This window comes from Ctenopharyngodon idella, chromosome 23, assembly GCF_019924925.1.
Source record: "Ctenopharyngodon idella isolate HZGC_01 chromosome 23, HZGC01, whole genome shotgun sequence".
Lineage (NCBI taxonomy): Eukaryota > Metazoa > Chordata > Actinopteri > Cypriniformes > Xenocyprididae > Ctenopharyngodon > Ctenopharyngodon idella.
Window position 1 is genome coordinate 15,742,965 of NC_067242.1, and position 14,358 is coordinate 15,757,322.

A 14,358-nucleotide genomic window follows, 5' to 3' on the forward strand; every position below is an offset into this window, starting at 1 on the left:
ACACCAATTCATACATTTAACCTAAAATTATAACCTCAATGTGAACAGTGTAAACTTAGCTAGCTATAGCAACTTAGCTAATTCAGAAAAGGCTAACTTGCTAATTTTCTAACGTGTTAACAATAGCAAGGTATAGCACTTGCTGAATGAGTACAGCAATATAAAGCATTTTACTTGCTCTCAAACCAAGCCACATGCACCACTTGTCACCATGATGGTAACTCTCCAAAAACCCACATTAACAGAAACTCATATTAACAGAGACTCTTCTAAATTAGCATAACAAAATATTAATCACTACTAAATCTACCACTTAACATTAATCAACACAAAAAAAAACGTGATATAACACTTAATTTTAGCATTTACTCTCCCTTTCGAGTGCCATGGCAAAGCATGCTGGGAAATAGAAATCCCAGCCCAGTTTCAGTTAAAGCTAAGTTTGTCTAAATTAAAAGAAATAAGTTCATGAAACTCAAAACAATGAAACAGTTCAGTTTACTTAAAATATATCAGTTCTGTGAATTTGAAAGAAAAAGAAAGTGCTAAATACTCAAAGTTAATTTGACTGAACTAATTTAAGTTTGTCCTACTCAAACCAATTAATTATTTTGAGCGCCGCTTTGTGGCAAAGTTACTGCTGTTCCAAAACACTTCCACTTTCCAAATACCACTTATAGTTGACTGTGTAATATCTAGCAGGAACGAAATTTCACAAACTGACTTATTGCAAAGGTGGCACCTATCACATTACCATGCTTGAATTCACTGAGCTTCAGAACAACCCATTTAGAATTGAATTCTGGAATTCTTTTATTCAGCAAAGACACATTCATCAAAAGCGTACCTGATTTTATTATGAAACTATACATATAACAAGCTATTCAAACTATTCATGCACTATGATTATTTGAAACTATTGTTCTTCATCATAAACATTGTAGTGCATTTATAATTGTGCAGTGTTATTGTTTTAAAGCTGTTTATTTATCACTATGCTGCACAAGTGCACTTTTTTTTTCTCATATTTGTTGACAAAATCAAAAACCCTTTGTTAGCAGACATTGCCGAGATAAACACTTTTGATAGGCCTTGTATGACATCGAAGCAGCTCTCCTCTCACAGCAGGTAATTGTGTTCAGTGTTTGAGCAGCTGTGGTGGTCCGTGTTGGACTGCAGGAAGGGGAAATTATGCTGTTGGTGCTCCAGATGCTCAGGTGCTTCTAGCTCACCTTGCCATTTGGCTTCTGTAACCATGGTAACTACCCCACCCCCGGTGTCAGCCAACTAGAGACCTGGCACATCTTCATTTTGGCTGCTGTCATGAAACCTCACGGTTCATATAAACGGACAATCTGTCTATATCTGCTTCTTTCAGTTAAGGTTTAGAAATTGTGAAGTAATACTAAGCAAGTCTGAAGATGACATTTCCTCTGTATTCCCAGTGGTCACCTGCTGAATGAGTGTTTTCGAGTTTATTTTTACAAGAGCACATTGCAGCTGTTGAATAGTTCATTTAGCCAAGGCCATTAAAGTACAAAGGAACAGACGTTTCTCCTTGTAAGGAATTTTTAAGGTGTGCTTGATTGAAAACAGCACTAATTGTGTTCAATAAGTAATTTGCTAAGAAAGTGTGCTAATTAATTAGATGGAGTGTGCAAGTGACAGAAATTAAAGTGAATGAATAAGCAATAAAATCTAAGGGGCCCATTAATTATGGAAAATTAGCACGATTGACGATTCATAGTGAATCAAGGTTGTTTGTATGACATGCATGTTATTAGGTCTTCCTATTATTATTATTACAGTATTTACAGTATTGTAAAGTCTTAGCTTTCAACTATCTCATAGCTTCTGAAATTTATCAGGCTAAGCTAATAATTCATACACAAATTAAGACGTAAAGCTAATTAAATACATTATATATTCGAGTTTATTTAACCCAAATACATATTTAATGTCCATTTAATTATGATTTATTCGATTTTCTATGTATTAATTTTTATTAATATGTTATTCTGTTATATGAGAAGAAAGTGTCTGTTTAGTGATGCAAAGCTAATAAATAATAAAAGAAATACACATTATGTATATGTGTTAAAAAATTTATTATTATTATTATTATTATTATTATTTTAACTCATACATACATTTAATGCCCATTTATTTAATCATTATTAGCTTTATTTTATTATTTATTAGTTTTATTTATTATTCTATTATGTGAGAAGAAAATGACTGTGGAGAGATGCAAATAATGAATAAAATAAATGCACATTATGTATTTGTGTTCAAAATTATTATTATTATCATTATTATTATTATTATTATTGTAACTTGTACATATTTAATGTCCATTTATTTAATAATTATTAGATTTATTTTATTATGTATTAATTTTATTTATTATTTTATTATGTGAGAAGAAAGTGACTGTTTAGTGACTGAGAGCTAATAATAAAATTAATGCACAGTATTTGTGTTCAAAATGTTTGTTTTTAATTTATTTTAAAATAATTGTATTTTTATTTATTTTTTTAGTTTTATTTATTCTATTATGTGAGAAGAAAATGACTGGAGTAATGCAAATAATTAATAAAAAAATGCACATTATGTATTTGTTCAAAATTATTATTATTATCATTATTATTGTAACTAATACATATTTAATGCCTGTTTATCTAATAATTATTAGCATTATTTTATTATTTATTAAATGTATGTAGTCTATTATGTGAGAAGAAAGTGACTGGCAGTGACACAAAGCTAATTATTATTAAAATAAATGGACATTATGTATTTGAAAAAGTATACATTTTTGTTTTGTTAAAATGTATTATTTTTATTATTATAACTAAAATACATATTCAATGCACAAATATTTATTATTAGCTTAATTATGTATTCTTTTATTAATTTTATTTTTATTAATGTGAATATGGAGTGATACAAGAGACATGAAACTAGCACAGTGATGAAGGAAGTCTTTGTAGCATGATTATATCATGTATCAGGAGTAGTATAATGCTCTGTTATCTTTTTTCTCCCTACCCTACCTCACTCCGCACACAGCGGTGCAGTGCTCCTTTTGTGCTTATCTGTAGGTGTATAGCTGTTCCCCACCAGCTAAATATTCACGCCAAAATGCTTTATGGACAATATCAGCCACTTTGCACTTTTGCCCTGTCAGCATCAGCCAAGGGGGATTTATTAAATAATTTCATCATTTTGGAATACTCCATCAAAGTGATGCTCTGATAAATCAAGCCTCCACCATCCTCTAATTGCTGCCCTCCCTCTTCTCCCTCTAATATCAGTCCAGCATGACACACCTTGAAAAGTAATGAAACAATTTCTCTTTTTCTCTTCCCGGCCTGCATGATGCATCATCTGCGTTCCTGCCAAGCTGCGAGCAGACGCACCCTCAGTCACATCCATCACTCACCATCAGAAGTGAATCATCTCTCTTAGCTCGGTCTCAATTACAGGGCTCCCCGTGTTCCTCAGGACACCCTTTCCTACAGGCTGGAAAGAGTTTGATGCATTTGCAAAAGCTGCTGTGAGCCAAGAGGAAACGGGAGAAAAAGGCCAACAGGAAATGAAACACTTTAATTGGTGCTGTTGCTGGCAGAAGAGGGAGTAGATGCTCATGATCTGTGTTTATGGAGAAACTCAAACCCCGAGGTCTCCTCTCTCCCCATTAATGTTCCCTGCGTGCTGTTAATGGGATTCATTTGACTGTTTAATAACCCAGAATGACTCCTGGATTTGGAAATTTGTTGTGACTCACTATTGTCAAATGCTTGGATTTTTATTATTATTATTTTGATTATATGTAAGGGATATTCCATGGCTAGCTGTGCATGAAACGATTTTAATGAAGGTCATGGAGGCAAAGAACCAGCTGTCATGGAGCGCATTCAAATTCATTTAATGCACAGCTAGCCGTGGATTATACCATGGTCATTTGCCAGCCTTGACAACTTAAAACTTTTATTCGCAATATTTTACCAGAAGGATAAACATTACGGTTATTTTTGTCAGTTACGGCGTGTTTGATCTAGCATTCTGTCCACTTTAAATCAGACACAGAGATAAAGTAGTGCATAAGATTACATTTATTTCAATGAACGAATAGTAACATTTATTTAAATTAATCATCGTGAGAGAGAGAGAGATGCGTCTGTGAATTACCTGCGTCTGTTCAGCATCTTCCTCAATTAACAACGAAGCTGTAAGTTTCATTACTTCAAAACCAGCGATGTTACCCCCCCCTATTGCTGAGAAATATAATGTAGCGATTCAGTAGTGAATCAATTTATTGATAAGTCACAAGGTAGCATTGATAAGTTTCTGTGCTTCTGAATTTTTCTTCGATCTCTGTGTGCGAGCTTCAAAGAAAAAGCATGTTAATATAGAATGTATTAACTGTAATACTAATAACTGTAATACTAATAACTGTAGTATTAAATGTAAAACTGTAATATTGTGAAATATTATTACAATTTAAAGTAGCTATTTTCTATTTGAATATATTTTAAAATGTAATTTATTCCTGTGATCAAAGCTGAATTTTCAGCATCATTACTTCAGTCTTCAGTATCACATGATCCTTCAGAAATCATTCTAATATACTAATTTGTTGCTCAAGAAACATTTATTCTTATTATTAATGTTGAAAACAGTTGTGCGCAATTTATTTTCAGGATTCTTTGATGAATAGAAAGTTCAAAAGAACAGCATTTATCTAAAAAATTTATCTTTGGTAACATTATAAATGTCTTTACTGTCATTTTTTTAATGTATCCTTGCTGAATAAAAGTATTAATTTCTTTCCAAAAAAAAAAAAAATCTTACTGACCCCAAACTTTTGAATGGTACATTAGTTAACATGAACTAACGATGAAAGATTTCAGCATTTATTAAACTTCAGTATTTATTAATCTTAATGTTAATTTCAACATTCACTAATACATTTTTAAAATCAAAAGTTGTAATTATTAACATTCATTAAACAATGAACAACTGTATTTTCATTAACTAACATTAACAAAGATTAATAAATGTTGTAAAAAAAAAAAAAAAAAAAAAAAAAAAAGTTAATACATTAACTAATGTTAGCAAATTTCACCCAAAAATGAAATTTCTGTCATTTATTACTCACCCTCATGTCGTTACACACTATAAGACCTTCATCTTCGGAACACAAATTAAGATATTTTTGATAAAATCCAAGAGGTTTTTTTTTTTTTTTTTAATCTCCCATAGAAAGCAACATAATTACCACATTCAAGGACCAAAAAAGTACTAAAGACATTGTTAAAATAGTCAATGTGTCTACAGTGGTTCAACCTTAAAGTTATGAAGTGACGAGAATACATTTTTGTGCGCGAAAGCAAAACAAAAATAACGACTTTATTCAACAATTTTGTCTCTCCTCTGCCATTCTCCTACGCTGTTTATGTTCAGCGCTTCCAGGTTCTACGTCAGAACGCTGGCTCATCATTGGCCGAGTCTGTTAACGTGAGCAGCACGATGCATGCGTGTGATGCTGATGCAGGAGCTGGCCCATACTGAGCTGGCGTTCTGAACGAAGGTGAACAAAGATGAGTGTGAGTACTTAATGACAGAAGTTTCATTTTTGGGTGAACTAACCCTTTAATAATGTGTGAAGTTTTATCCTCACTCCCTGTAGAGATATTGTTTTTGCCCATGAACTTTATATCACTCTGCCCTTTCCAAAAAGCAAACAGAGAGAAACTTTTCCAACTGCAGCACCCTCCTGTCTTGTGCAATGGATAAAACTTTTTGCTCTGTCCACTGTTATGTAGTGTCATCATCAATAATTCATGAAGTTTGTGCCAATTTGTTTCGGTCACAGAGGCATGTGCTGTGCGCATGCAATTGTGTGGTTCACTTCCTGTGTTTATAAATGAGTGTAAGCCATCAAAATGATCTGTCGGGTGTTCCCCATGACATTAGCAGAGGGGCTGACTTTTAATTTAAAATGAGTATATACACACTTTATTTTGAAATATTAGGAAGCTTGTTTCACAGACTGCTCTGTGGCAGAGATTACCTTTAAATAACTAGAAATAAATTGGAAATCTGACCAAAAGCACAGCAGTTGTGTTTTCTCACATCTGGTTTGGGTAGTCTCTTGGTTATGAATAGTAATGTCTCATCATTTATGTCTCCCGCATAACTGTTTTATTGCATAAAGGGGAGGCAGGCGTTGGGAGCCCAGAGCTCTTCTCAGCCTGATGTGCATTAGCATAACCTTTGATTAACTGTTTTCCCATATGGCCCTTGTGGTGCTTGGATGTTTAATTTCCCGCACAAAGGGCTGCAATGAGCCTTCCATTAAGTGAGAACAGCCTCGTTTCATGCCAAGAACTGAGCTTGATGTCCATGTGTGAAGCATTTTACCTCTTATTTACCTGAGAGGAATTCCAGTTGTTTTAATGCAGCAATTTAAGTAGTCACTTTAAGGCCCCGTTTACACTTTTGCTACGGTTACGCCTGTCGTTTAAATTACGCCAGTGTTTTCGAACCTCAAAAAACGGAGACTTTCGAAAATGCTGCAGACCTCATATTAGTTTGAAAACGCCGACGTTACGCTTCAGTATAAACGGAGACTTTTGAAAATGATGGCGTGGCTGCCCACATCCGCTCTGCGTATCCTTGACAACCGTGTAAACAATAACATGGAGACTGAACTGCAATCATTGCTGGCTTTGTTGTCATTTTTAGCAGCCATTGTGTAGTTAAACGCATTTTATAATACTGCAGCTACCTACATGTGCAAGAGGCAACTGTTTACACATGTACTTGCATGCCCAGTGTGCATGAACGATCATGTGACGTGCGTTTTCGGCCGTGTTGTGTAGATGGAGATTGTTTGTGAAACGCTGTGGAAACGCCAGTGTAGACGAGGATCGTTTTCATTTTAAAACGCCGTTTTAAAACAAAAACGCACTAGTGTAAATGGGGCATTAGGGGCCGTTTACACAGCATTGTTTTAAACTAAAAACGTAAAACTTTTAATGCGTTTTGGCTGTTCATTTACACGACAACTGCGTTTTTGGTGCCTGAAAACGCAAGCTTTTGAAAATGGGTTTCAAAGTGCAAGTTTTTGAAAATGGTCTCTGTGTACACAACAAAAACGCAAATCTGTGGAAACGATGACGTCATGCACATGTGTATTACATGTTCAGTCTATGGCATTTCATCGCCATCTAATGGCCTGGCAGCAGAAAACACCGTTTTTAGTTGTTTTCGCGGATAAATGTTTACATTAGATAACAAAACATCAAACCAGTGGCATTTGTTTTAAAGAAAAAAAAATAGTATATTTATATAGTAATATTAATATAATTAAACTTATAATATAAATATGTAAGAATCTCTATAATGTGTGTGTGTGTGTGTGTGTGTGTGTGTGTATAACAAATATACCCATTATGGTCCCACTTTATATTAGGTGGCTTGAACTACTATGTACTTAAATCAGAAAAATAAGTACAATGTACTTATTGTGTTCATATTGTATTGCAAAACACTTTTGCTGCTATATAGGTGGGATACAGGTAAAGTTAGGGACAGGTTTGGTGGTATGGGTAGGTTTAAGGGTGGGTTAAGGTGTAAGGAATGGGTCAAAAGTGTAATTATAAATGTAATTACAGAAATTAATTACAGATGTAATTACATGCAGGTATTTTTTAAAATATAAGTACAATGTAAAAACATGTATGTACACAATAAGTGCATTGTATCAAATTATTAGTTTAAATGTAAGTACATAGTAGTTAAGGCAACCTAAATATGAAGTGGGACCCAAATTATTAACATTTTTCAGATTCTGCATCAATTTTTGCATCATATTTGTGTGGTAGGTAGGTACGTTGATAGATTTATAGATTGATTGATTGATTGATTGATAGATAGATAGATAGATAGATAGATAGATAGATAGATAGATAGATAGATAGATAGATTGATTGATTGATTGATTGATTGATTGATTATAATCGAATGTTAACAAATAAGACAATTGCTGAAGCTGAAAGGGCATGTATATTTACCCAAAACAATATTCGCTCAGAATTAACCTAAATTGAGAACAGAAACTGTGCTTTATCCGTTTACAGGGGTGTGAGTTGATTTAACACCTCTGTGAGTGAGCCAAGCTGCCATGTTATTGGCCGATGCCAATAATCTCCATGTCTGTCACTCTTAGGCGGCTTGCACTGAAATCTGAAATTGTGACGTTCCCTCTTATTGTGATTTATGCTATATTCAGGTCACAGACTCCAGATTTTTTTCACGTTACATGTTTGGTTTGTGGTTTAAATGATGTGTTTCTTCAGTAGGAGTGATAGCGTCTTCATGCCCCAGTTGCTAGATGTCATTTTGGCCGTGTCATTTCTTCTGCGCTTATCATGATTTGACCCACACCAGCAGCCACATGCTTTTCCCTCCATCTCTCAAATGCAGTGGATCAAAATAAAAAGGGCGACATGACTAATTAGTGTGTTTGTTCAGTCGCAAGCACATTAATAACTGTCATTAATTGCCCAGCATGCAATACACAAGCAAAAAAAAAAAAGAAAAAAAAGAATGGATATCAATAATCTCACGTCTCCCAAGCCACCCAATCAAAGATAGGCGGACCTTGGCTAATACAGAAAGTCACGTTAGTTGAAGAGTTATGACTTTGTCTACCTAGGCTATAATTCATATTAAAGATTTTCTGATGTACTGCCATATTCAGGTTTCAATGACTAACCTCATAAACATCCAATGATTTAGCACGTGACTCAGTCCTCAGGGTGTCTGTTGTAATGAAATAGTAATTTCTTCATTCAAATGAAACATGTCTGTTGTGACATGAGTGTTTCTGTAAGCCGTGCCTCCTCGCATGACTTTTTGATGAAAACTTGCTCAACAAATTGGATGTAACACCTATAGGTCTTAAATTCAAAAGCTGGTGCTGTCAGGCCTGTTGAATATTTAATGGCACAATAAAGCTGGGCCATAAAGGAACTAAATAGATAAGTTTGTAATTCAAATGCTCCATATGCAGGCTAAATTATGTATTTCCAATGCCTTTTCGGTTATATTCATGTATAAAAGAGGTGAAGGCAAGGCAATTCTAATAAATGATACATAGCAATTGATTCTGGTGAATATAGAAATGTAAATCCTATGAGTTGTAATGTATCTTGTTTCCCATTATAGAGGATGTGAGTGAAATTTTTTATAACGAGTGGGCCGTATTCCCAAAAGCGGTTTCATATGGTGTGGCGTAGAGACACACATAAGTCATATTCTTTCGGTCAGGCACACAAGGGAGTTTTTAACTGATATCAAACCATTTTCAGTACATTGTTATGATGAGGAGTAGAGCCTTTAATGGAACTATGATTTGCTGTTATTGTGAGTTTAATAGACATGCGGATGGAGTTTTAATGTCTGCTGTTGCCTCATTTGCACAGAGACATTGAATGCATTACACCAAGTCCTACCAGACACATGACAAGTGATAAATCTTAAATGTTTTTGTCCTAAACAACTGTGACCATGACAACTACAACACATTTTGTTAGCTGTTTGGCCTCTATTTTTGTTATGTCATGCTGAGTAACTTGGTTGCTAAAGACATTTATACATCAGCATGTCTGCCATATTGCAAAGGTCACAGTTGATTTGTAAACACAGTAATTGACAGATGCAGTCTGGAAGAAGTCATGTCTCATTCAAAAGTTTGGGGTCGGTAAGATTTTTTAAAGTGTTTTTGAAAGAAGTATCTTATGTTCACCATTTATTTGATCAAAAATACAGTAAAAACTGTAATAATGTCAAATATTACCATTTAAAATAACGGTTTCTGTTTTAATATTTTAAAAATGTAATTTATTCCTGTGATAGCAGTCTTCAGGTGTCACAAAGTCCTTCATAAATCACTCTAATATGCTGATTTAGTGCTCAAGAAACATTTCTTATTATCAATGTTGAAAACAGGTGTGCTGCTTAATTTTTTTTTGGAAACCATAATACTTTTTTGAGGATTCTTTGATTAATCAAAATTTATTTTAAATCAAGATTTTTTGTAACAATGCAAGTGCATTTACTGTTACTTTTTGATTAATTAAATGCTTCTTTGCTGAATAAAAGTATTAATTTCTTTTTCTTTAAAAAAAAAAAAAAAAAAAAAAAAGCCTTACTGACCCCAAACTTTTGTCAACAGATAATTGAAAAAGATTGGTGGCTTATTATTTTTAAGAAATTATGCGTAGAAACAATTGTGGAAACACATTCCCCAAATCCCAGACAGGCATATAAAAAGTCATGTGACTACCTCAAGTCATAAATAATTTGCTCAGATTATTGGCTACTACTATCTCACAGAATGGGCTATATGCACGGAGCGTTCTTTAGAACTTCCGCAATAATATAAGCCAACCAACTTCCGGTGAGATGTCATTTGCTGGTGTGTTGAGCATCAGTAGTGTAAGAAGTTAGTTTATAATCAGAATATAGTCACTTAAATAGTCAGGCATAGCATTAATTTAGTTATTCAAACGTAAAACGGCATAAAAAAAAAAAATAAATAAATAAAGATGTAGGCTACCTCATTGTTCCTCCTCGGCTAAATTCAATTCGACCATCAGTTTTCACACTTTTATGTGAAAAAAAGCTTCAAAAATTAAATATTTATTATGCACTTTAGTTAGATTAATTGAATAAAATGTGTGTTTTTACAAGTGTGCTGAAATCATTGATCTTGCGCTGCACTTACTGACAGCTGCTGTGATTACAAAGGGAAAGCGCGGTGCTCGCTTTCTGTCATGAATCACAAGAAAAGTTGAGTATTTCATACTTCACATTGACAAAATGTATTTTTAAACCTAGTTATTTTATAATGTTTAATATTTAGTCAAAAACGAAGTGAAAAACGATTAGAGGAAATGGCTGATATATGCGCAAATAAATGCTACTTTGCCGCCACCTGCTGGTTAAAGCGGTAATTATTGTCTTTTTTATTTTTAAATAAGTGTTTTCTATCAAATGTTGAATTTCCTACATTTTTAAACGTTCGGTTTTACAATGGGGACAATCTCAGAAGGATGAACAAATAATGTTTGTGGTCATCACATTAAAAATAACATTTGAAGTGCTGGGGGAAAAAATGCGTGTGCGTGTCACAGACATGGCGTTTTTAAACGGACCCAATAGCTTCGTCTTTATTGCAGTCAATAAAACTGGTTTATTGGCAAATTAGGTAAATGTGATAACTGCATTAAAATATGAATACAACATTAAAAAGTCAACCATTGATGGTTTTGTGTCGATGTACAGCGACTACAGAATGAACAGCTAACAGTTCACCGGAAATGCCCGAGCTGGCTTAACGACAACCAGGAAGTAACAGTGCATATAGCCTGTTGTCAAATAAATGCTGTCAATCCACCCACAATGAAATCTCATTGTTCCACGGTCATCTTTTAAACCACATTTTAAACATCAAATATGTCCTGATTAGCCGATCAGATGAGATTTGTTAAATCGCACAGCATTTTCACTTTCAGTGTGTATAGGAAAATTGCCAAAAGTTTGTAGCTGTTGTAACTGTGTAGGACACTGTGTTTGTTTTTGTACAATAAGCCTATTACATTCGTCCATATTCATCAGTGTATACCTGATTGATTTTTTTAATAAACAAAATAATCAGAATCCTTATTGGATTATCCAATTGAAATCCAATATCCATTTCTTTCTCTCCCACTGTTATATGTCTAACATAAAAAGTCAAATATCTAGCAATGTCAATGCTTCTCCCCCTGAAGACTAATAGATTCATATATTAATACATGTCAGAGGTGGGAGGTTTGGAGCGATTTGTTTGAATGACTCGTGAAATGTGAGACATTTGCATTTTGTTTGTCACAGTGGTAGGATATAAAGTGGGTTCTATCCCCGGAGGGAATCTGCACCCGTGTGATTGAATCTCCCTGATTTAATGCACTCATCACTGACCTGTTCTTCCTTCTCTCTCTCTCTTTCTCCCAGGAATGTGAGTTCAGCAGGAGAGGAGGCTCGGCGGCGGATGAGAGAGTGTGAGGGTCTGACTGACACGCTGCTTTTCGTCATCCAGACTTCCCTCGGAAGCAGTGAGATTGATAGCAAGGTACACTTTCCTCTCGGGATCTGTCCATCTCTCCTAGTGCTGTAAAGGCAACCTGTTGTAAAAGTTTTTATGTGTGTGTGAGTGTGTGTATGTACGCTCTGTAACAAATAAACAGCTCTGTGGTTGGCTGCTCTCTGAAGGTTGCGAAGGCTCGCTCTTCTTAATGGCGTTCTTTAATCATGATTTAACTGGCAGTCCTTCTTCAGGCCCAGCGTGCTAATAGCAGAGCAGGGGGGATGCATCCGTCCTAATGAGAATTGAAGAGCAGAGGGTGTGGATGTTGGAGCGTGGCACAGTTTTTTCCTCTGGTCATTTTCAGACTTTCCAACAATTCTAGCTATCTGAATCCCCCCGTGGCGCACTCTCAATCGCCGCTCTTCACGGTTTCAAAATACACGGTATGTCTAATAGAAAAACAGTGTACTTGAACTTCTTCTGATAACTCTTCAGCTTTTATAGACTGTATGTGGAGGATTTTGAACTTGTTTAAAGGGTTAAAGAGACAGTTCAGCCAAAAATGTCAAATAATTTGTCTCACTGTCATGTCATTCCAAATCTATATGACTTCCTTTCATCAGCAAAACACAAAAGAAGATATTTTGAAAGCTAGGGGCTTACAGTTGAAACATTAGCCTGTTAGCTGTCACTGTCCAGTATCATTCTAAGCTTAGGGTGTGTTCACACTTGTCACGTTTGGTGCGATTGCTCTGTTAGTGCGGTTCATTTGAACGTGTGAACGCTGCCATCCGAACCCTGGTGCACACCAAACAAGCAGACCAAGATGGGTCTCGGTCCGCTTCCAAACAAACTCTGGTGCGGTTCGAATGATATATGAATGCAACACGGACCAAAGACATGTAAACGAACCAAAAACAGGAAGATGAGACCCTAAAAACGACAGAATCCTCACGCATATCGTTTTTTCTCATCATAGTCGCGAGTTTGCCCATCACAGGCATCAGACGCGCGTCGCCATGCAGCAGATCTTTTGTGTGTGTGTGTGTGTTTTGACTCCTTTACACATTTTATAAGCTCTTCACGAGTTCTCAGCTGGCCAATATACGCATCATATGCAGGCTACTCACACAACAAGCGCATTTACCTCACCACACAGCATTGTTTTGGATGTTCGGTAAGTTCCGTCTCAAAATAGGCAATGCGTCATAAAATCCGACCAATCAGGTTGTGAACGTATCCCTATGCCTTTAGGTTCAGTATCTTTTGGTTCGGTAATAAAATTGCCAATCTGAATGCTAATCGGACCAGGACTAAATGTTTTTTGTTTTGTTTTTGGTCCAGACCAAACGAACTAAACAAACCGAACTACAAGTGTGAACGCACCCTTAAACACTCAAAATTCATCCGTTTGAAAACCGTTTGAAATCCGACATTGCATTATTATTATTTTTTTGCATACTCTGACAGTTTTGTGGGAAAAAAAAATGCATAGCCTTTCAAAGTATACTCCAATTGGTGCTTGACACATACTCATTAGAAAGTTTCATCCTTGTTCTGTGTCTGCGCTTTTTCTCTCCAGAAGTTCTGAGTGTTAAAAATGTCTTTGTACTCGTTTAAACTGGAGTTGCGGTATCTCATATCCCCCTCACACAAGTGCTTATCAATTCAGATGACAGTTGATGTCGCCATCTCCAATAGTTTGTTGTTCAATCTCATCAATTTCTTTTTCGACTGTGAAACAACAGGCTGGGTCGGCTGTTGCCACCTTAGTGTTGCACTAATTAATGCAAAACATTTAGGAGGCATGTGCGAGCTGACCGTATGCTCGATTAGAATAATCTGTTTGCTCACATACTATGCTGATGAAGAAATTTACATCATCCTTGAGTATGTGTAAAAACTAGGGCTGTGAGTTTAATGCGTTAAATAGATTAATTAATTACGGGAAAAAATAATGCGTTAATATTTTTAACACATTTAACGCACTTGCCCCACCCCCAGACCTACATAGAGTAGGTCATCTGACATTTCATACAGTTTGACTGATGATGAATATGATGCAGGGCAACAACTCAGGGCGTGATATAGCATAGAATGCACTTGGAATGTCCATAAAATTCAAGATATTGATGTCGAAAAACGATCAATTTGAACCCTTTAAAGCATACAACAACACCGGTGAGATCAGAAAATTCACTGCTAAATTCAAA

The 14,358-nt window shown here is 35.3% G+C and overlaps 1 protein-coding gene across 1 annotated transcript in view; it reads left to right on the plus strand.

Annotated features, from left to right (window-relative positions):
* ctnnd2a (catenin (cadherin-associated protein), delta 2a) overlaps positions 1–14,358 on the plus strand; it is a 340,625-nt gene that overhangs the window by 272,863 nt on the left and 53,404 nt on the right. The window contains 1 exon segment of the mRNA XM_051881748.1: positions 12,073–12,190. Coding sequence (XP_051737708.1) covers positions 12,073–12,190 — 118 coding nt within the window.